At 40.3% G+C, this 24,311-nt stretch overlaps 1 protein-coding gene across 2 annotated transcripts; it reads right to left on the bottom strand.

Annotated features, from left to right (window-relative positions):
* Positions 1-114: 114 nt before the first annotated feature.
* On the bottom strand, positions 115-24,237 carry tmem128 (transmembrane protein 128). Of its 2 annotated transcripts, XR_012098667.1 has the most exons (6): positions 24,120-24,237; positions 18,552-18,693; positions 13,792-13,953; positions 11,202-11,393; positions 3,797-3,906; positions 115-1,019 (listed from the first exon to the last, which is right to left on the bottom strand). XR_012098667.1 is itself a non-coding variant. In XM_073043119.1 (5 exons), exons 1-4 carry the CDS (start codon positions 24,202-24,204, stop codon positions 3,807-3,809), a joined length of 489 nt encoding a protein of 162 aa, XP_072899220.1. In that variant the 5' UTR covers positions 24,205-24,237; the 3' UTR covers positions 115-1,019; positions 3,797-3,806. The 2 variants fall into 2 exon arrangements, 1 of the variants encoding a protein (XP_072899220.1); XM_073043119.1 differs by lacking the exon at positions 11,202-11,393.
* Between the last annotated feature and the right edge of the window lie 74 nt (positions 24,238-24,311).

Below are 24,311 nucleotides of genomic sequence, written 5' to 3'. Positions count from 1 at the left end.
GAAAAATGGACACCATCTGTTCTTTTGGAACAATAGAATTCATATACTCAAAGACTGCGTTCAAGATTTTAACAATGAGAGTATTGCACCATCAATATTTACTACATCAGTACATTTATTTTCGTGTTTGGCCAAAATACCATGTAAAGGAAACAGCATGCTTTATACATACAACAGTCTTTTAAACTTGAAGAAAGATCAGTCAACAAGCATGTTTTAAATGCAAAAGCTTACTTTTGTTTACTTTGTACATGTTCCAGTGGTTTTAAATATACAGAAATATTAAAACGCTATGTAAATTTAAAGCTTGTTTTACAAAAGTATTGAACAAAATATCTTTTGTTCGAGGTTTTATGAAATTTCCATAGAATTAACTTAGAAGTTACAGCAATCTCAATCTAATTAAAGCACATTTAAATTTGTAGTATACAATTTTAAATTAAACAACAAACAACCTGAGCACTGATTTCCTCTGCTTTTTGTTTTCTTCCAAGTTGGTGCAAAATTTCTAAAGGGATAACTTTTATAACCTGGTCTTTATTTCATAAGTAGCTTGGATGCACATATCCCACGAAGAACTGAAAATGTACTAACTTAGTGAATGAAAAGGGCATTTGCAGAACAATGGAATCAGGTTATACTTAACAGGTCAAGTAAAGTAGTGAACCAATTAGAAAATAGTTTGGATCTTTTGGGAATGACTGACAAAGATATTTGCAAATTTTCTTGGCAGTCCATGAGTAAGGGAACATCAGCTGCAGTTTCAGGGAGTTCCAAAATCATGTTGGAAGATCATATTTTGCAAATTTTATTAAATTCTTTAATTACACTATTCACAGAACTACATAATTGTAATTTCCTTTAGCTTTTATAAAAATAGTTTAGTTCCACAATCTAATTATAGTTCAAGAATAAATTATACATGCTTATTTTTTTAAATGTAAGTTTAATTAACTGAACTTGACAACCCCAGAGTCAGGAAAGAACACTTTTATTTGCAGGACACACCAAACTGAACTCTGAAATGAGAAGAAATGAAAAATACGACTTGGTAAAATAATTATACACATTTGTATGCATTTAAAATATTTATCCCATGATATAACCGGACAATCACAGTGACTATGCTATAATTAAGGCCATTTTCTCTAATCCTACTTAAGGAAATGTGAAAATGTTCACCGAAGGATTCTATTTGAAAGGTTACTTGTCTGCTAATTTTGTGAAAAGTTAATAACTGTGATGCAGATATAATAACCCGAATTAGAAGTAGAGCTGATTAAATGCTGTTGACAGTTGAAACATCTAGTTTGCATGATCAGTTCTTTGAATAGTTCCTGAAGATGAGATGGGAAAGGAAGTCCAGAGGAAAAGACAGAGCAATATATGAAAAGACTAGTGGCCTGCTCTTGTATTGCTTCAAATATTTAATCAGTTTAACTAGTTCAACTTAGTAGTAGGTAATTTATTGGAAGGAATACTAAGAGATAGGATCTACAAGTATTTGGATAGACGGACTTATTAGAAAAAGTCAGCATGGCTTTGTGCATGGTAGGTCATGTTTAACCGATCTATTAAGAGTTTTTCGAGGAAGTTACCAGGAAAGTGGATGAAGGGAAGGCAGTGTATGTTGTATACATGGACTTCAGTAAGGCCTTTGACAAGGTCCCGCATGGGAGGTTAGTTAGGAAGATTCAATTGCTAGGTATACATGGAGAGGTAGTAAATTGGATTAGACATTGGCTCAATGGAAGAAGCCAGAGAGTGGTAGTGGAGGATTGCTACTCTGAGTGGAAGCCTGTGACTAGTGGTGTGCCACAAGGTTCAGTGCTGGGTCCATTGTTATTTGTCATCTATATCAATGATCTGGATGATAATGTGGCAAACTGGATCAACAAATTTGCTGATGATACAAAGACTGGAGGTGTAGTGGACAGTGAGGAAGGTTTTCAAAGTTTGCAGAGGGATTTGGACCAGTTGGAGGAATAGGCTGAAAAATGGCAGATGGAGTTTAATACAGACAAGTGTGAGGTATTGCACTTCGGAAGGTCAAACCAAGGTAGAACATACAAGGTAAATGGTAGGACACTGAGGAGTGCAGTAGAACAGAGGGATCTGGGAGTACAGATACATAATTCCCTAAAAGTCCGTCACAAGTAGATAGGGTTGTAAAGAGAGTTTTTGGTACATTGGCCTTTATAAATCAAAGTATTGAGTATAAGAGTTGGAATGTAATGGTGAGATTGTATAAGACATTGGTGAGACTGAATTTGGAGTATTGTGCGCAGTTTTGGTCACCTAATTACAGGTTGAAAGAGTGCAGAGAAGGTTTACAAGGATGTTGCCAGGACTTGAGAAACTGAGTTACAGAGAAAGGTTGAATAGGTTAGGACTTTATTCCCTGAAGCGTAGGAGAATGAGGGGTGATTTGATAGAGGTGTATAAAATTATGATGGATATAGATAGAGTGAATGCAAGCAGGCTTTTTCCACTGAGGCCAGGGGAGACAAAAAACAGAGGTCATGGGTTAAGGGTGAAGGGGGAAAAGTTTAAAGGGAACATTAGGGGGGCTTCTTCACGCAGAGAGTGGTGGGAGTGTGGAATGAGCTGCCAGATGAAGTGGTGAATGCGGGCTCACTTTTAACATTTAAGAAAAACTTGGACAGGTATATGGATGAGAGGGGTTTGGAGGGATATGGCCCAGGTGCAGGTCAATGGGACTAGGCAGAAAAATGGTTCGGCACAGCCAAAAAGGGCTAAAAGGCCTGTTTCTGTGCTGTAATGTTCTATGGTTCTATAACTTGTTCTTCCTACTAGATTACAATAAATGACACAGTGGGAACAACATAGCCAAGAAAGAGGTTGGGAAGAATGTGGGAATACAGCCAAAATTACACATAACACAAGAAATTATTGCCTTGAATTTTGTTTTTATCACCATTGGTGTACTTACTTTTTTTTCCAGATTCATTTATTTATCATATGTACATGGAAACATACTGTACACTGAAATGCATCGTTTGCGTTCACAATTTAAGGATGTGTTGGGGGCAGCCTGCAAGTGTTGTCTTTTCAACTTTATGAAATAAGAAAAGGTTGGTTTGAAGGTTTTCAATAAATAAGTGGAAGTACAAGCTACCCAGCATTGATGGTTTACTATGAGTCAGGATAGCAAAGTCAGAAGAACAGGTGGACAACTATTTTATTTCAATCAGAAATCAGCGTGAGGATTTAGAAATGAGTAATAAACTGTTTAAGTAAATCCAAAATATTTTACTGCTGAACATAAAACTAGAATAAATAGAGAAATCACTTAGCATAAGAAAATCTTCCACTAGCCTAGTAAAGTTTACTGGATTCCAAAAACATTCTTTAACTGACTCAAATGAATGCTTTTATTCATAAATGTTTTTCACCACCTCTCCTTTCTAGATATAATAACTTGCCAAGATATGGTTCTTATGGGTTCTCTGAAATACTTATTCACCGTGTGACTTTGGCAGACAAACTTTTAAATTATGTGGTCCTCCAAATGATTTCCATCCTCTCCACTCCAACAGGTAAACCCTCTCTAGCTGTGGTTACTGGTTGGGAATTAAAGCAAGAGCCATGGATGTTTAAAATTTATCTACATTTACCAAGGCACCAAATGTTGAGAACAAATGTCCTACAAGTGGGATTATTGATAATTTAGATGATTAATAATTGCAGCAATTTTCAAATCTAAAATAAGTAGATGCAAAAACTAGTGCTAAATGCATTATTAAATATAAAAGTTGGCATAATGGAATATTACCTGCAGATCATTATCCCAGGAGCGATACAAACATTACAAGGCCCATAAATTGAGTGAAAAGAATGAAAGGAGTAAAGAAAGACCACACTGGCCACAGTGCAACGTTAAAGCTGTAAAAAAAAAAGCACAACTTCAATAGATAGTTTATAGACTTACTGGGTGCCCAATTGTGTAAACATAGTCTCATTTCAGTCATTTCAATATGTTTACAGTTTAGACATAATAAAATTGGTATTGCGTGTGAACGCGCAAAATGCAACATCCAATTGAGAGGTGACACAGATTCTTTCAAAAGAATCGAGGCAGAAAAGGTGATGAAATGACAGATAGTGGTTAATCTGGAAAAGTATGAAGTGTTGCATATTAGACAACAAATGCAAGATAGAAATATATACAGTAAATGGCAGGACCCTTAGGAGTGTGGATGTACAGAGGAACTGTGGTTGCAAATCCATAATCCTGCAAGTGGAAACACAAGTGGATGGGGTGGTAAAGTAGGCAAATAGCATGCTTACCATCATCTATCATGGTATTAAATAAGAGTCAGGAAACCACAAACACAACAGTCTCTGCAGATGCTGGAAATCCAGAACACACAAAAATGCTGAAGGAACACGTTAGGTCAGTCAGCATCTATGGAGAGAAATAAACAGTCTATGGAAGGGTGCCCTCCAAATCGTCAACTACTTATTCCTCTCCATAGATGCTGCCTAAACTGCTGAGTTCCTTCAGCATTTTGTATGTGTAAATCAGGAAATGATTTAGCGGTTTATAAAACTTCACATTTGTTGTATTGTGCAGCTCTGGTCACCACAGCACAGGACACATAGGCTTTAGAGAGAGTGCAGAAGAGGTTCACGCTGAAGTTTCACAGTTTGGACCATCTGAATTATTAGATTTTCCCTGGATCATAGGCTGAGAGAAGTATATATATTTATGAAAGGGATTGACAGTGTAGATAGCCAAATGGATATGTGATATGTCATCAACCATAAGGGAGTGGGGGGAGAAGAGGGGAGGTGAAGGTGGGAAGGGGATGTTCAGAAGAGGAATTGCAAGGTAAATTGTTTTTGTTTTTAAACTCAGGGGAACCTGAAACATGCTGCCAGGGGACGTGATTAGAGCTATTTATAGACTTTTGAATGGGCAGGAGATAGAGGGATACAGACCAGACAGAAGAGATTAATTATACTGGAATTATCAGTCCAAACTTGGTGGGCCAAAAGTTCTGTTCCTGCACAAAAACAAAGGAACTGGTTGTGGATTGCAGGAGGAATGGAGATGGGCTAACCCCTATTGACATCAATGGATCTGGGGTTGAGAGGATAAATAGCTTCAAGTTCCTCGGCATCCACATCACCGAGGACCTCACGTGTTCTGTACACACCAGCTGTGTGGTGAAAAAGACACAACAGCACCTCTTTCACCTCAGAGGGTTGAGGAAGTTTGGTATGGGCCCCCAAATCCTAAGAACTTTTCACAGGGGCACAATTGAGAGCATCCTGACTGGCTGCATCACTGCCTGGTATGGGAATTGTACCTCCCTTAATCACAGGACTCTGCAGAGAGTAGTGCAGACAGCCCAGCATATCTGTAGTTGTGAACTTCCCATGATTCAGGATATTTACAAAGACAGGTGTGTAAAAAGGGCCTGTAGGATCATTGGGAACCTAAGTCACCCCAACCACAATCTTTTCCAGCTACGACTATCCGTGAAGTGTTACCGCAGCATAAAAGTCAGGACTGACAAGTTCCGGGACAGCTTCTTCCATCAGGGCATCAGATGATTAACTCACGCTAATTTGAGTGTATTCTATGTTAAAATGACTGTTCTATTTATTATAAATTACTATGATTATACATTTAGACAGAGGCATAACGTAAAGATTTTTACTCCTCATGTATATGAAGGATATAAGGAATAAAGTCAATTTATTCAAAATTCAAATTCATTCAAATTCTACTATCCCAAGTTCTATAATCTAAATTGAACAATTAGAAAGGTAGTATAGCCACAAAAATGATAGAAATAAAACCAGAAAGTGCTGAAAATACAGGTCAGGATGCATGCACAGAGAGAAAAACTGACCCAGGTTGATGAATTATACTGGAATTATCGGTGCAAACTTGGTGGGTCAAAAGGCCTGTTCCTACGCAAAAACAAAGGGGCTGGTTGTGGATTACAGGAGGAATGGAGTCAACACCAATCTCCTCACACTGCCCACAAGCAGCATCCAAACTGCTGAGCACCCCAGCATTCACCATTCTGACAAAAACTGGAATGGCTAGTTATCCGAAATTTCTCAATATTGAGCCACAGACTTCCAGGCTCACCAATGAATTCAGCAATTTCAGATAATCAGTCTTTCCAGTTAACATCAGAGCTGGTAATTCTGGTGTAACAGCACTGAGACTGATCATCTGTGGAGGGTGAGGGAGATTGAAGATATTTTGGTTGATGACATTTCATAGTTCAGGCAGATAGGTGAGTGGTGTGTCATTGAAGTGGACAGTTAACTGTTTTTCTACATCTTCTAAAACAATCTATGCTCCAGCCAGGGAATAATTTGTCCTAGAGTTGCTGCAATACTTTTGACAGAACATGAAGGCATTGAGGAGGGTGAAGAAAAGCTTACCAGGATGAAGGAGAGGGAAATAGCAATTAAATGGGACGCTAGGGAAGAGATGATTTGGGCTCTGGCAAAGATTTTTCAATTTTCAGCTGGTCACAGATGAAACACTAGATGACTAAATGACAGAAAATGTGATACCCTTATTCAAGAAGGGGAGTGGGGTTATGATAGATAATCACAGGCTTGTGCTGGAGTGATACAGAAATTTAGACAGGATTAATGAATGGTTGGAAAGACAGGGATTAATCAAAGACAGACTGAAGGCTTTGCTAGTAGGACATCCTGTCTAACCAGCTTGAGTTAAGGTTTCATAGAGGTAACAAAATATATCAAAGTCAGTGGCGTTGATGTAATCTACATGGATTTCAAAAAGGCCTGACAAGGTCCTACATGGGAGAATGGTCCAAAGTCCATTGGATCCAAGACATGTAGGTAAATTGCATCCAAAACTGGCTTGGTAATAGGAACAGGTAGTGGTAATGAAGGTTGTTTCTATGATTGGAAGCCTATGACCAGTGGTGTACCAGAGGAATCAATTCTGCAACTGTTTGCTGCGTAATTTTGCAATGCCGCATAATGTTTATGACTTTAGGACGTATGATTAATAAGTTTGTTAATAGCACAAAAATTGGAATAGTGAGAGTAATTGCAGCTTATAGTAAGCATACATGTTCAATAATATTTAAAAGTTGGTAAGACGGGAAGAACAATGACAGATTTTAATTCCTGTTAAGTGTGAGGTGATGCATTTTTTGGAGAATTAGCAAGGGAGAAGCACTGGTATGGTCCTACGGTGCATTAAGGAATGGCAAGACCTTCATGTACCAGACTAAGGATCTTTATCGGCTGGTGGCGCAGTGACATCAGCACTGGACTCTGGAACGGAGGTTCCTGGGTTCGAATCCAGTTGGGCCATTCCCGAGTACGCTTTCCATCCGTGCCGGGTTGAGTGTTGAGCTCACAACTCGACTCCGTAAAATAAAGAAAAATACTGCAAAATGTCTGTGTGAGGAGTGGCCCACCACACAGTCTTTCGTTCCGCACCCTGTAAGGCATGAAAATGCCTGACGCTGGCCTCTCAGGCCTGAGTCGATGTCATTATCATCATGGATCTTTAAGGTGGCAGCATAGGTAGGAAAGTCAAGCGCTATACTTGCCTTCATTAGCTGCAGCATACTGTAAAATTTACCAGCAGGGACGATACAGTAAAATTTATAACATATTAGAGAACTTTGTGAATTTCTGGTTACCACACAATAAGAATGATGAGATTGCAGTGGAGAGGGTGCAGAAGAGATTCATCAGATGTGCCTGGAGTGGAACATTTATCAGGGTGGCTGGGAGGGTTGTATTTCTTACAGCACAGGAGTCTGAACCCCACTGAGGTAAAAACCGAGGGGTATACCTATAGCAGATATTAAGAAATTTTAGAGATGTACAAAATGAAAGGGTATATGTTTAAAGTAAGAGGCAAGAGTTTCAGAAGGGTTCTGAGAAGCAGTTTTTCACCCGAGAGTAGTTAGATTCAGAAGTTCACAACCTGATGGGCAGTGAAGACAGGTACTCTCACAACACTTATTATTTATCTAGAACAGACTTAACTTGCTGTAGCAACACACACAAAATATTGGAGGAATTCAGTACGTCAGGCAGCATCTATGGAAGGAAATAAACAGACCACATTCTAGACTAACACCTTTCATCAGGATCAGAACAGGAGGGGGGAAGAAGCCAGAATAAGAAGGTGGGGGGAAGGAGGAGGAGTCAAGCTGGTAAGTGATAGGTGAAGGGGAAGGTGGGTGTGTATGTTGGGGAGAGGGTGATGTTGGAAGCTGGGAGGTGATAGGTAGAAAGGTAAAGGGCTGAAGAAAAAGGAATTGATCGGGGTGGACAGTGGACCATGGAATAAAGAGAAAGAGGTGGGGAACCAGAGAAAGCTGGTGGGCAGGACATGAAGGTGGGGTTATAGATGAGAAAGATATGAGAGGCGCACCAGAATGAGGAAACAAAAGGTGGTGGGGTGGTGGGAACAGAGAGGAGTGGTTACGGGAAGGTAGACCTTTCAATGTTGGAGACTACTCAGATGGAACATACTTCTGTCTTGCATTTGGCCTCATTGTGACAGTAGAGGACACCATGGACAGAAACAATGGTGTGGGAATAGGAAGCCATCAGGAGATCCTGTCTGTTGCAGCAGACAGAGCAAAGGTGTTTGACCAAGTGGTCCTTCAATTTCCTTCCAGAGATGCTACCTGATTTGCTGACTTCCTCCAGCATTTTGTGCATGTTGCTCAAGATCTAGCATCTACAGTATCTTGTGACTCTAAATTGCTACAGATTTAGAAGGCTGGAAAATGGGTTTAGTATAGGTGAGTCATCAGTATTCAATGTTTCTGTTGTGTATAACTGATTATTCTCCTTACAGCAGATCAGGGCATGAGATGATTAGGTATCAGAAGAGATAAGTAGATTAAATAAATACTTTTCCAATGGCTTGGAGGGTTAATACGTGATGGGCAGAAATTAAAATAAAGAAATTTTTTCCCCCATTTTATAATTTGGAATTTTACCCTCCCTCATAAGTGATGGAACTATATTTAATGTTAGATTCCAAAACAGTAATGGAAAAAAATATGGGAAAGATTTGGGAAGTAGATCATGATTTGTGTTTTACAACTGAACTCTGCAACACTTGGGACAGTTACAAAATATAATAGACAATAGGTGCAGAAGTAGACCATTCGGCTCTTCGAGCCTGCACCGCCATTTTGAGATCATGGCTGATCATCTACTATCAATACCCAGTTCCTGCCTTGTCCCCATATCCCTTGATTCCCCTATCCATAAGATACCTATCTAGCTCCTTCTTGAAAGCATCCAGAGAATTGGCCTCCACTACCTTCCGAGGCAGTGCATTCCAGACCCCCACAACTCTCTGGGAGAAGAAGTTTTTCCTTAACTCTGTCCTAAATGACCTACCCCTTATTCTCAAACCATGCCCTCTGGTACTGGACTCTCCCAGCATCTGGAACATATTTCCTGCCTCTATCTTGTCCAATCCCTTAATAATCTTATATGTTTCAATCAGATCCCCTCTCAATCTCCTTAATTCCAGTGTGTACAAGCCCAGTCTCTCTAACCTCTCTGCGTAAAACAGTCCAGACATCCCAGGAATTAACCTCGTGAATCTACGCTGCACTTCCTCTACAGCCAGGATGTCCTTCCTTAACCCTGGAGACCAAAAATGTAAGAGGATTTCCTTGCTCTTGTACTCAATTCCCTTTGTAATAAAGGCCAACATTCCATTAGCCTTCTTCACTGCCTGCTGCACTTGCTCATTCACCTTCAGTGACTGATGAACAAGGACTCCTAGATCTCTTTGTATTTCTCCCTTACCTAACTCTACACCGTTCAGGTAATAATCTGCCTTCCTGTTCTTACTCCCAAAGTGGATAACCTCACACTTATTCACATTAAACGCCATCTGCCAAGTATCTGCCCACTCACCCAGCTTATCCAAGTCACCCTGAATTCTCCTAACATCCTCATCACATGTCACACTGCCACCCAGCTTAGTATCATCAGCAAATTTGCTGATGTTATTCTCAATGCCTTCATCTACATCGTTGACGTAAATTGTAAACAGCTGTGGTCCCAATACCGAGCTCTGTGGCACCCCACTAGTCACCACCTGCCATTCCGAGAAACACCCATTCACCGCTACCCTTTGCTTTCTATCTGCCAACCAGTTTTCTATCCATGTCAATGTCTTCCCCCCGATGCCCTGAGCTTTGATTTTACCCACCGATCTCCTATGTGGGACCTTATCAAATGCCTTCTGAAAATCGAGGTACACTACATCCACTGGATCTCCCCCATCTAACTTCCTGGTTACATCCTCGAAAAACTCCCAACAGATTAGTCAAGCATGATTTAGTAAATCCATGCTGGCTCAGCCCAATCCTATCACTGCTATCTAGATATGCCACTATTTCATCCTTAATAATGGACTCTAGCATCTTCCCCACCACGGATGTCAGGCTGACAGGTCGATAGTTCTCTGTTTTCTCCCTCCCTCCTTTCTTAAAAAGTGGGATAACATTAGCCATTCTCCAATCCTCAGGAACTGATCCTGAAGCTAAGGAACATTGGAAAATGATTACCAATGCATCCGCAATTTCCAGGGCCACCTCCTTTAGTACCCTAGGGTGCAGACCATCTGGACCTGGGGATTTGTCAGCCTTCAGTCCCATCAGTCTACTCATCACTGTTTCCTTCCAAATGTCAATCTGTTTCATTTCCTCTGTTACCCTATGTCCTTGGCCCATCCATACATCTGGGAGATTGTTTGTGTCTTCCTTAGTGAAAACAGATCTAAAGTACTCATTAAATTCTTCTGCCATTTCTCTGTTTCCCATAACAATTTCACCCAATTCATTCTTCAAGGGCCCAACATTGTTCTTAACTATCTTCTTTCTCTTCACATACCTAAAAAAGCTTTTGCTATCTTCCTTTATATTCCTGGCTAGCTTGCGTTCGTACCTCATTTTTTCTCCCCGTATTGCCTTCTTAGTTAAGTTCTGTTGTTCCTTAAAAACTTCCCAATCATCTGTCCTCCCACTCACCTTAGCTCTGTCATACTTCCTTTTTTTTAATGCTATGCAATCTCTGACTTCCTTTGTCAACCACTGTGGCCCCTTTCCCCCCTTTGAATCCTTCCTTCTCTGGGGGATGAACTGATTTTGCACCTTGTGCATTATTCCCAAGAATACCTGCTATTGCTGTTCCACTGTCTTTTCTGCTAGGCTATCCGTCCAGTCAACTTTGGCCAGCTCCTCCCTCATGGCTCCATTGTTTCCCCGTTCAACTGCAACACTGACACCTCCGAGCTGCCCTTATCCTTCTCAAATTGCAGATAAAATATCTTCATATTTTGAATAGTCACTCAGCTAACAATTGATATCCTGAATGATAAAATAATTTGTTTGCAGGTTAGGAGATAGATTTTGCTCTTAAGAGTCGCAGGAATTATTTTGTAGTAGTTGCATATTAACTTTAATAGTAAATGATTTTTTTTCTTCAAGTACTCAATATAAACACATGAGATCCCACAGTGGCTAGAAATCCAGAGTAACATAAATAAAACGATGAAGGAACTCAGCAGGTCAAACATCATCCATGGAGAGAATAAACAGTCGATGTTTCAGACCGAGACCCTTCATCAGGACTGGTAAGGAATAGAGAAAAAGCCAGAATAAGCTGGCGGGGGGGAGGGAAGGAGTACAAGCTAAAAGGTGTTAGATGAAGTCAGGTGGGTGGGAGAGGCAGGATATAGGGAGAAGCTGGGAGGCGATAGGTAGAAAAGGTAGAAATAGGCTGAAGAAGGAATCTGATAGGAGAGGAGAGTGTACCATGGGAGAAAGAAAAGGAAGGAGGGATCCCGGGGAAGAGGTGAGAAGGAGAAGTGGTAAGAGGAAAGGCAGACTGAGAAATGGAAGAGGAGGGGGAAGAATTACCAGAAGTTAAAAAAAATTGCTGTTCGGGTTGGAGGCTCCTCAGTGGCTTCATAGTGGCAGCAGGAGAAGCCATGGACCAACACGTTGGAATGGGAATGAGGATTGGGAGTTAAAATGGTTGGCAACCAGGAAACCCCGTTTGTTGCAGATGCAGCAAAAATGCCTCACAAAGCTATCCCCCAATGTATCCCCCACTCCCCTGCCTTCTCCCCATACCCTTTGATGCCCTGGCTAACCAAGAACCTATCTATCTGCCTTAAATGCACCCAATGACTTGGCCTCCACAGCTGCTCATGGCAACAAATTCGACAGATTTACCACCCTCTCACTAAAGTAATTTTTCCACATCTCCGTTCTAAATGGACATTCTTCAATCCTGATGTCATGCCCTCTTGTCCTAGAATCCCCAACTATGGGAAATAACTTTGCCATATCTAATATGTTCAGCCTTTTAACTGTTGGAATGTTTCTATGAGATCCCCCCTCATTCTCCTGAACTCCAGGGAATACAGCCCAAAGCTGCCAGATGTTCCTCACATGGTAACCCTTTCATTCCTGGAATCAGGAAGGTCCCATCAAGAGCACCAGTTACAAAAGACCCGAAGCTTTGGAAGGACTGTTTGGGGTGCTGAATGGAGGTGAGGAAGGGGTAAATGGGAAGATGTAGCACTTCTTCCATTTGTAGGGATAAGTGCCAGGAGGGAGAGTAGTGGGGAAGAATGGATGGCCGAAAGAGATCCCTGTAGGAAGTGGAGAGTGGGGTGAGTTCAAGATGTATATGGTGGTAGGATCCCATTGAATATTGCAGAAGCTGCGCAGAATGATGTGCCAGATGCGGAGGCTCATAGTATTGTTGTTAAGGACAAGAGGAACTCTTTCCCTGATAAGGCAGTGGGAAGATGGGGTGAGGATGTCTGGGAAATGGAAATGATGTGGGTGTGGATAATTAAGAATTTAGGATAAGTGACAGAGGCAAATTTGTTTGTAGTTAAGTGACAAATTTTTCTCTTAGGACTCACAGGAGGAACAATGTCACGGTTGTATTCTATTGCACAATACGATCTCCAAATAATGAATAAAGCATAGCAATGAGGAAGAAATAAGTACAAGAGACTTAACTCATGAAAATCCATCAAGCTAACAGAAATACACAAATGCGCAAAAGAGTGCAACTATTTTAGTCAAATCATTTTTAAAATTACTCAATTTACATAAAAATGGCAGGAAAGATAATTTACATTGCTTAACTAAAATAAGATTGTGCGATATCTTAGAACAATTGAAATTATGGTATTATCAGTAAAACCTCAGTGTTTTGAGAGAAGGCAGATAAATTAATGTAGTAATCTCAGTTATGGGCCAGTGTTCCAGAAAAGGGAGTTTAAACTCTACCATATTAGCTGGTGGAATTTAAATTCAAGTAATTAAATAAGCCAGGATTTTAAAAACAGGCTAATTCACTAAAGTTCTTCAAGGAAGCAAAGTTTCTCTCCAGGATATATAAGATGGCAGACCCACCAATGTGCTTCTTCAGTTCAAAGGCCTATCGGGATATTAAATGCTAATAACATCCAAATCTTGAGAATGAAGGCTATGTTTTACTTTAGAAACTGAGAAATTATGTTTCCTTTCTCGTGTTAGTAAAATGACAAGAAAACACAAGGAAAATATTTATATTGTCATTTAATTATCCCACTAAGATTAAAACATCCCAATTCTAATTCACAATATAAAAAAATTTACTTTTTTGCAGTATTGCCAAACTACAACACTTAATTTAGTCGCATCAGTATTTATCACAACCTCATCTTACATTTAAAAATGACAAATTAAAGAAAATACTTACCACACTGATGCAGCAATAAAAGCAGCTGTAGCAGAAGGAATCAGCGTAGGATTATACTGCTCATATTCTCTGACCTCCTTGTACCACTCCAGGTAAAATATACAGTAGATAGCAATAAGCAAGCTAATTATCAGTAGTGAGCTGCCCAAAAGGAACCATCGACTGGTTTAAAAAGAGAGAAAAGCTGTGAGCTGAATAAACACAGCTTCAATTTTGTTGTATAGATACATTATGCAAAGCACTTCCATACACGATGACTATGCAATAAATTCTATTATAAATAAACAGGGTTTCAAATTTGATATTTTTATTCCAAGAACACTCCTGACCTCTCCACTTACTCTCTATCATCCTTTGCCACAAAGTTTTGCAAACTGGAATAAGATTTTATTTTTATGCACAACATTAACATCACTAGCCTTAACAATTCCTGATCCACAAATATCAGCTTTGTGTGCATAATAATGGATCACCCAAATCCAGTTAATGGATTTACATTCACCAATAGATTTGTGGTTTGCACAATGAAAGCTTAGACATAGCATGTGATCCCTGAAGCCCATGTGAGAAATAGAACTGAAGTTACCCAGTATTGTTACCTGAGGACAATCATAAGTGGAGCACATTTCTACTATCAGCTATACTCCTTTATTTTAAGTAAATAATAAAATAATTCAGGCCAGGCAGCATTCTAAAGAAAAACAGATGAACTGCTTCAGCTTTTGGAACATTCTTTCATTTTAATGTTCAGCATTTCTCTCTCCTAACATTGGCACCACAGTAATGTAGCAGCTGGTACAATTCTAATACACCTCAGGGCATTCCGGAGTTCAATTCCAGCACCGTTCATGAAATGTGTGGGTTTTCCCTGGATGCTCCAGTTTTCCTCTCGCAGTCCAAAGATGTACCAGGTAGGTTAACTGGTCATTATAAATTGTCCCAGGATTAACTGGGTTTGTCAGGGAGTTGCTGAGGTGGTGTGGCTCCAAGGGCCTGCTCACACTGTATGGCTAAATAAAATAAATGGAAATAGGCACAGAGGCAAGCAATTGATAAGATTTGCACTTAAGCAGTATCACTTACATCTATTTCAGAATATCCTAAAACACTTCAGTCAGTGAGGTACATTTGAAATAATCTGATTGGGGGTATTCAGCATGGCTTTGTGCAGAGAAAAAATCTATTTCACTAATTTGATTAAGCTTTTTTTTAAAAGGGCTAACAAAATGTATTAATGAAGGCAATGTGATAGATGTTCTCTACATAAACTTTAATAAGGCATTTGACAAGCTCCCACATTAGGTTATTCAAGAAGGTAAAGGCGAAGACAAGCTGTATCTTTAACTGATTAGAAGCCTCTGACTAAACGTGTACAAGAATTGGTGCTGGAACCTTGCTGCTTGTGATATATAGTAACAAGTTTGACGTGAATGTAGGAGGCATAAATAGTAAATTTGCAGATGACTTGAAAACTCATGGGGTTTAGAATGGTGAGGGAAGTTATGTACAAGATACAGAGCGGTTGGAAAGTTGGGTGCAGTGCTGGCAGATGGAATTTAATCCTGATAAGAGTGAGGTGATGTATTTTGGGAAGTCGAATATGGATAGCACAGATATGGCAGTAAGGAACGTTCATGGAACCAAAAGCTCTTGGGATCTGAATCCATTAATTCTCCAAATGTGGCAATATTGGTGGCTAGGGTGGTGAAGATGGCATATAGCAACACAAGTTGAAGCATAAAATATAAGAATTGGGACATTATGTTGAACTTTACAAAACACCAGTTAGGTTGCACTTGGAATATTGTGTGCAGTTCCATCATTATCAGTGTTGGGGAGAATACAGAGGAGATTCACTAGAACATTGCATGGACTGGAGGACTTGATTATGGGTAGACTAGATTGGATAGGCTGACTCCTTTACCTTGGAGTAAAGACTGAGGAGGAACTGAAATAAATATAGAAGATTATAAGAGGAACTGATAAGGTACATAGATCAAATCATTTATTCCCATGATAGATGTATCAATAATAAAAGGCATAGTTTTAAGGTAGGAGGTTTAAAGGGATCTGAGAGGTAAGTGTCCACCCCACATCCACCTGTGGATGATATCAGGAAAGCACTGTTAGAGGTGGTAATAGAATCAGACATAATCACTACAGGCATTTCAACAATCATTTAAGTAAGTAAGAAAAAAAGGAACGAATGTAGGTGGCTGAAGGTCAGCATAGAGATGGACCAAATGACCAGCTGTACAACTCTAGGACCCTAAGTAAGCCAATTTATAAACAATAAGTTTCATAAGAACATAAGAAATAGGAGCAGGAGTAGGCCATCTGGCTCCTCAAGCCTGCTCCACCATTCAATATCATGGCTGACTGGCCATGGACTCACCTCCACCTAACTGCCTTTCCCCATAACCCTTAAAGCAACAATCTATCCAACCTTAAATATATTTACTGAGGTAGCCTCCACTGCTTCATTGGGCAGAGAATTCCACAGATTCACCACTCTCTGGGAAAAGCCATTCTGCCTCATCTCCGTCCTAAATCTACTCCCTCCAAATCGTGAGGCTATGTCCCCTAGTTCTAGTGTCACCTACCAGTGGAAACAACTTTCTATCTTATCTATCCCTTTCATAATGTTTTATGTTTCTATAAGATATGCTCTCATTCTTCTGAATTCCAGCGAGTACAGTCCCAGGTGACTCAATGTCACCTCTTGGCCTCATCTCAGGAATCAACCTGGTGAACCTCATACTCACCACCTCCAAAGCCAGTAAATCTTTCCTCAAGTAAGGAGACCAGAACTGCATGCAGTACTCGAGGTGCGGCCTCACCAGTACCCTGTACAGTTGCAGCATAACCTCCCTGCTCTTAAGTTCAATCCCTCTAGCAATGAAAGCCAATATTCCATTTGCCTTCTTGATAGCCTGCTGCACCTCAAACCAACTTTGTGTGATTCATGCACAAGCACTCCCAAGTCCCTCTGCTCAGCAGCATGCTGCAATTTTTTTTTACAATAATCTTCCCTTTCATTTTTCCTTCCCAAGTGGATGACCTCACATTTATCAACATTGTACTCCATCTGCCAGACCTTTGCCCACTCATATAACCTATCTGTATCTCTCTGCAGACTCTCCGCAACTTCTGCACAATTTGCTTTTCCTTTCAATTTAGTGTTATCAGCAAACTTGGATACATTACACTCGGTCCCCTCTTCCAGATCGTTAATGTATATTGTAAAAAGTTGCGGGCCCTACACTGACACCTGCGGCACACCACTCACCACTGATTGCCAACCAGGATAACACCCATGTACCCCAATTCTCAGCTTTCTAGTAGTTAACCAATCCTCTATCAATGCTAATACATCAACCCCAACTCTAGGCATCCTTATTTTATGAATGTCTTTTATGTGGCACCTTACTGAATGCCTTCTGGAAATCCAAGTAAATAATGCCCATCTGTTCCCCTCTATCCTCTGTGCTCACTATCCACTGCTTTGTTTCCACAAAGACTATTTAATGGTTAAAAATTGGCCAAGGTATTAGGGACAATTCTCCTGGTATTCTTCAAAGTACCAGCCAAGGATCTTTTACATCCATATGAGAAAGCAGGAGAAACTCTGGTATAATGGCTTATCCAAAAAACAGCACTAGACAGAGCAGTTAATGACTTCAGTTGTTGCTGCACTGGTACTTCTGCCCAGATTTTAAAGTCCTAGAGATGAACATGAGACCAGAAACTAGAAAGTTGGAGATAAGGCTATCAACTGAACTTCAGCTTACAATATAATAAAAAATTACCGCACTGAACTGGCATCAGTGATACGGCTGAAATCACCACCTCCACAGAAATGCTGAGAACATGATAGGTAGCACAGTAAGTCTGAACATGGTTTGAAGCATTTTAATGTTTATAAATACTCTTCATTTGAAAATACTACAGTTTTTAAACTAATTTCTATGAAGATTTCAATGCAAGAGATACAAAACGTTAATATTTCTAGGTTGTTCAATATCTGTATATTTTGTTGCAATTAATTCCAAGCTAACAGACAACTGGGTGGGAAAGAAGAGCATCCCACACAGAATAGCTGGCATTTATCAGGATAACTCTGATAATTACCTTTTATGGATAATATTTTCACAAATATCCCCACACCCCCAATACATTTGATGTAAGATGGCAATTTCAGACTAAATTCACACAATTACATTCTATCATTACTGGTGGTTCCTTAACTTTTAACATCGTAAATCAGTGAGTTGTTTGTTATGTCTCCCCTCTTACTGTGAAACGGAGACATCTCTTTCTCCCTTACTAGGGAGAGAGAGAGAGAGCCTGTGGTATGATGAATACCAGATGAATGAGCAGTCTTTGGGGTACTACAAGTCTGTGTCTTTGCTGCACGCTTGAGTACTCAGTGGTGGGTGCCGATGCTTTTTTTTTTGCTGGTGGGGGGAGGGAGATTGTTGCTTTGCTGCTGCTTACGTGTGGGAGGGAGGGGAGCTGGGGGATCTTTGGGGTTCTAACATTTAACTGCCATACATATTTTTGGGGACACTCCTCTGTTTTCATGGATGGTTTGCGAAGAAAAAGCATTTCAGGATGCATATTGTATACATTTCTCTGACATTAAATGTACCTTTGAAACCTTTGAAAGCAAGAAAATCTTCAAAAAAGTTACATCCTACATTTTTTTGAAATTTCAAATTGGACCGGAACACTAAAAGAAAAATAAATAAATAATTTACCCTTCTATTCGATAATCTGTTTTAATTGTAGAAAAAAAATCAACATAGTATGTCACTGCAATGGAAGATAAAATCCAGAATACAGAGTGTATATTAAATCGAGGAAGCGGTTTTTCTTTCTTCTTTGCTTCATCTTCTAAATCTATTTATCAACAAATGAAATAGTTAAAAACTGCATAATACCAGAAAGACATGACCTTTTCACCTTCCACTGAAAAACATCTAAATAATTTAAAATCCAATCAAATGCATTTCCATACAATTGAAGATGCATGATTTATAGTGCTAGTCAGAGAAACTGCACAACCAGGGTGGCAGAAGCTGAAAACAAACTGTGAAGGGTGGCAGTGATGCAGGAATTTCGCCGGATGCCAGGGAAAAAGCTGACGGTTATAAAACATGCTTGGTGAATGGAGGGTTTGGAGACCACTGGGGGGAAATGGTAGCTAGCTGAAAGGGTACAACACAATGAAGAAGAAAACATAGAATAACAGTAGTGCAGATAAGCAAACTGGACTGCTGTGAGACAGGCAGAGGTCACCAGGAGCCGGCCACTTGATAGTGAAGATTATGCTATCCTGGTTAGGCTGTCTAGAACCAATGGGTATTAGAACATTAGAAAGTTTCTGACAAGAACAGGCCATTCAGTCCAACAAAGCTTGCCAAATTCCTTTTCACATTGTGTGTTGAGAGAACTATCGAGTTTAGATTTGAAAGTCTCTAACATACTACTCTCAACTACATAACCAGGTAGTTTGTTCCATATGTCCACAACTCTCTATGTAAAGAATCGCTTCCTGACATTCGTCTGAAATCTCTCCTTAACCAGTCTCCAGCAGCTGGCATCCACTTTACTTATACCCTTAATGATTTCTATCAGGTCTCCTCTTATTCTACATCTGCTTAGGCTAAAAAGATTTAATTCTTTCAATCTTTCTTCCTACCTCATACACTGCAGACTTGGAATGAGTTTAGTCACCCTTCTCTGAACTCCCTCACACAATATGGTAACCAAAATTGTACACGGTATTAAGTTCAATAAGTCGCTCTCGGAACCAGACAAGATGTACCCCAGGCTACTGTGGGAAGCAAGGGAGGAGATTGCTGAGTCTCTGATCTTTACATCATCAACAGGGATGGGAGAAGTATCAGAGGATTTGAAGGTTGCAAACGTTCTCTTGTTCAAGAAAGGGAATAGAGATAATCTAGGAAATTATAGACTAGTGGCGGGCAAGTTGTTGGAGAAGATCCTGAGAGGCAGGATTTATGAGCATTTGGAGAGACGTAATCCGACTAAGTGTGGCTTAGTCAAGGGCAGGTCATGTCTTACGAACCTGATTGAATTCTCTGAAAATGTAACAAAACACATTAATGAAGGCAGAGCAGTGGATGTAGTGTATATGGATTTCAGTAAGGCATCTGATAAAGTTCCCCATGCAAGGCTCATTCAGAAAGTAAGAAAGCATGGGATCTGAGGAGACTTTGCTTTGTGCATCCAGAATTGGCTTGACCACAGAAGGCAATAGGTGTTTGTCAATTGTTTGAATTCTGCATGGAGGACAGTGACCGATGTGTTCTGTGGGGATCTGTTCTGGGACCACTCCTCTTTATGATTTTTATAAATGACCTGGATGAGGAAGTAGAAGGGTGGGTTAGTAAGTTTACTGATGACACAAAAGTTAAGGGTGTTGTGGATAGTCTGGAATGTTGTCAAAGGTTACAGCGGGACATCGATAGGATGCAGAACTGGGCTGAGAAGTGGCAGATGGAGTTCAACCCCGATAAGTGTGAAGTGGTCAGATCCCACTTGGAGTATTGGGTTCAGTTCCAGTCACCTCACTACAGGAAAGAATATTGATACTATAGAGTGAGTGCAGAGATTTACAAGGAAGTTGCCTGGATTGGACAGCATGTCTTATGAGAAAAGGGTTGAGTGAACTTGCCCTTTTCTCCTTGGAACAAGAGGATGAGAGGTGACCTGATAGAGCTGTTTAAGGTGATGAGGGGTACTGATCGTGCGGATAGCCAGACGCTTTTCCCAGGGCTGAAATGGCTAACACGAAGGGGCATAGTTTTATGGTGCTTGGAATAAGGTACAAGGGGAATGTCTGAGGTAAATTCTTCTACACAGGGAGTAGTGGGTGTGTGAAATGCTCCGCTGGTGATGGTGGTAGAGGCAGATACAATAGGCCTCTTAAGAGACTCTTAGATAGGTACACGGAGCTGAGAAAAACAGAGGGCTATGCAGTAGGGAAATTTTAGGCAGTTTCTAGAGTGGGTTACATGGTCAGCACAACATTGTGGGCCGAAGAGCCTGTAATGTGCTGTGGATTTCCATGTTCTATGTATGGCCTCTCAAACGCATTATACAGCTGAAGGAGAACGTCTCTTGACTTGAACTCCACTGAGTGCATTATATAGTCCAACATTCTTTTTGCCTTCCTAATCGCTTCTCTGCATTGTCTAGATGTTGATGATGATGAGTCTACTAGGACACTCAAATCCCTGTCATACAGTACCCTTTCTAACTCAAGAACCCCCATTGTATATTTATATCTAATATTTCTACTTCCTAGATGTAATATTTTACATTTACTTAAATTTTGTCTGCCATATATCTCCCCACATATGGATTTAATTTAGATCTATCTGAATCCAACACAGAGGCTGTGTACAAAGAGGACCAGAGTCACCTCTGCTTCCTGAGGAGACTGAGGTCCTTTGCAGTATGCAGGCCTCTCCTTGATATGTTCTACCAGTCTGTTGTCACCAGTACAATCTTCTATGCAGTGGTGTGCTGGGGCAATGGAATCAACAGGGCTGATCCCAACAGGTTCAATAAACTGATTAGAAAGGCTGATTTTATTATAGGAGTCAAACTGGACACTCTGGAGGCTGTGGTAGAACAAAGGACCCTTCCAAAAATCCTGGCAATTCTGGACAATGTTTCTCACCCTCTACATGCCACTTTGGCTGAACAGAGAGCACTTTCAGTAATAGACTATGACAACTGTGATGCTCCAAAGAGCACTATATGAGGTTATTCTTACCCTCAGCCATGAGGCTCTATAATGAGTCAACCTATAGTTGGGGAAGTGATGACCCCCTCTTGTTAAGATTATTATTAACCTCTGTTTACCAGTGCTCTGTTTAAGCTCTGTTTAGCTTTGTTATCCAGGCCCTGCTATCGCAGACACCCCGTGCAATACTACATTACTTCTTATTCTACAGTATGATGTGCACCCATTACTGTATATTACATATTTCTTGCACCACCATCTTAACAGTTTGAACTTGGAAGTCTTGTACATCTTATTTTTAAGGTTACTGACTTTTTTAAATTCTTCCTTACTTCTCTTCTAATATTTGTATATCTGTGAACTTGTAATGCTACTGTGACACTGTAATTTCCTTTAGGATCAATGAAGTATCTAGATATCTACTGATTCGGCTGCCTGAATTGATTATCAGCCTGTCCCCTAATTTTGTGTCATCGGTAAACTACTAGTTTATTTGTTATGTGATTATCCAAATCATTAATGTAAATTTAAAACAGCAGCAGCCCCAAAACTGATCCCTCTGGAACCCCACTTTTAACATCTTCTAGTTGTGAAAATAATCCTCTCATCATAATTCGTTGTTTTCTGTTTTTAACCAGTTCTCGAAGGTTTATTTTTTTATTACCCAAGTAATAAAAATTGGGTAATTTTTAGAGAATTCTTCAATTCTCTAGATAGCCATGAAACCAAGAAAGAAAAGAAAAAGAAAGGCAACACAGTCATCAACCCCCAAATCCCATCTCCCTGCAAAACAAAAGAACAAAAACAGTTCAGGTACATCAATCCCCAAATCCCTCCACCCATTCACACACCTTACCCTGAATCCCTACCTTCTGCAATTTGATTATTAACCCCGGGGGGCGGGGGGTACCTTGTCAAAAGCCTTCTGAAAACCAAGTAAATGAAGTAAATGATATCAACCAATCTACTGTTATCATAAACTTTAGTTGCTTCTTCATAAAACTTCAGCATGTTAGTAAAACATGATTTCACTTTTCTGAACCCATGCTGGCTTTCTGCTAACATGCCTGTTTTTATCAACTGCTTTTCCATCTCATTTTTTATTACTGTTTCGATGATCTTGCCTGCAAAACTGGTCTATAGTTACCAGGGTCAGTGCAGTCACCGGGATAACACTGGCCCATTTCCAGTCCTTAGGGATTTCACCAGTCTTCAATGACTTTTGAAAAGTACACGTTAGCGGTTTTTGTATATAATCACAGACCTCTTTAAATATTCTTGTTGTCTGGCTTGGAGTTTTATTAACTTTCAGCTGAAGCAACACCTCACTTTCTAAGATCTCTAAGTCACTTAAAACAACCTTATTTTTCTCTACACTTACTGGCGTATTACTAACATCTTCATAGGTGAATACATTAGCAAAATATGAGTTCAGAGTATCCTCTGTGTCCTTCTCTGCATAATTTAACACTATTATTCTTGATATAATTAACTTCCTCCTTGACTTTTACTATTGAAGTATTGAAAAAATCTCTTAGGGTCAACCTTAGCAATACCCTTATCCTTCTCAACCTGCTTTTTGGCAATCCCAGTTTCCCTCTTGACCATAGCTCTCATATTTACATATGCCCTGCACTTAACCTCATTACTGTTTTTTTCTGTATTCCTTACCTAGCCGTCTTCTCTTCAATCATTTATATGTATTAATTTATTCATCCATGTAGTCTTTACTGCTTCTCCTGACTTTGCGTATGAAGATTTCCTGTGTGTATTACAGGTACCTCTTTAAATCAACCCCCATTGTTCCTCAACTGACTCAATGTCAAGCAGTTTCTGCCAGTTTACCTTCTTAAGTCTTTGCTGCATCTGCACAAACTTTGCCTTTCTGAAATCCAATTTAATAGCTTTGGTTTTCATTGATATACTCTCCCAAAAAATTTTGAGACTAATAATAATCACTTGTTCTTAAAGGTTCAACAACTTCCATACTCAAAATTCTACCCTGATTGTTACAGAATATCAAATCTAGATAGAAAGTCTCAAAGAGGTTACCCATTCAAGGTAGAGATGAAATATTTTAAGAGTAGTGAATCTTTGTAATTTTCCACTCATGGAGTTGAGACAGAACAATAGTTTAAAAAAAATGTATATAAGTAATCAAGACACAGGAAAGCCGCAGTGAAGTGAAAGATGATCTTATAAGCTCAAACGCCCGGTATGGGAAATGGAAAGGATCGGAAACTCAGATCAGTGGGTGGGGCGTGGTTGGTTAGGGATGGATCCATTGAAGGGGCAGGAAACTATTGTACAGGTGCCAGTCGATGTGTTTGGGGCAGAAAGTAGTGAGGTGAAGATTGAGGAACAGGTAGGCGTGTGCGTTTTGTGTAGGAGGAAGGGAGACAAGGTGCCAGTGTAAGGGATGTGGGTGAATGAACGAGGACGGGATGGCTGCAGAGGTTTGGTCGGGTGGGGAGGGGTGCGAGAAATAGCGGCTGAAGGGTGTGATCAGAATCCATGGGGCCCCAGACTGCACCAGCCCGCCGCTCACCTGTCGCCTCCTGGGAGGGCACAACCTGTGTCTCCTGACGGAAACGATTCCTGACCCGCAGCAACGCCTCCGCGTCTGCCGCCATCTTAGCGCCGCTAATGAACGTCCTCAAAGCCTGTACGAGATGACGTCACTCCCGGGGACGCGTTCCGGCCACGTGGGGTCACGACCTGCTCGTGCGGGTTTGTTGAC

Source organism: Hemitrygon akajei, chromosome 4 (genome assembly GCF_048418815.1).
Source record: "Hemitrygon akajei chromosome 4, sHemAka1.3, whole genome shotgun sequence".
Classification (NCBI taxonomy): domain Eukaryota; kingdom Metazoa; phylum Chordata; class Chondrichthyes; order Myliobatiformes; family Dasyatidae; genus Hemitrygon; species Hemitrygon akajei.
Note: the sequence above shows the minus strand (reverse complement) of the source record. Positions and strands in the feature narration are given on the sequence as shown.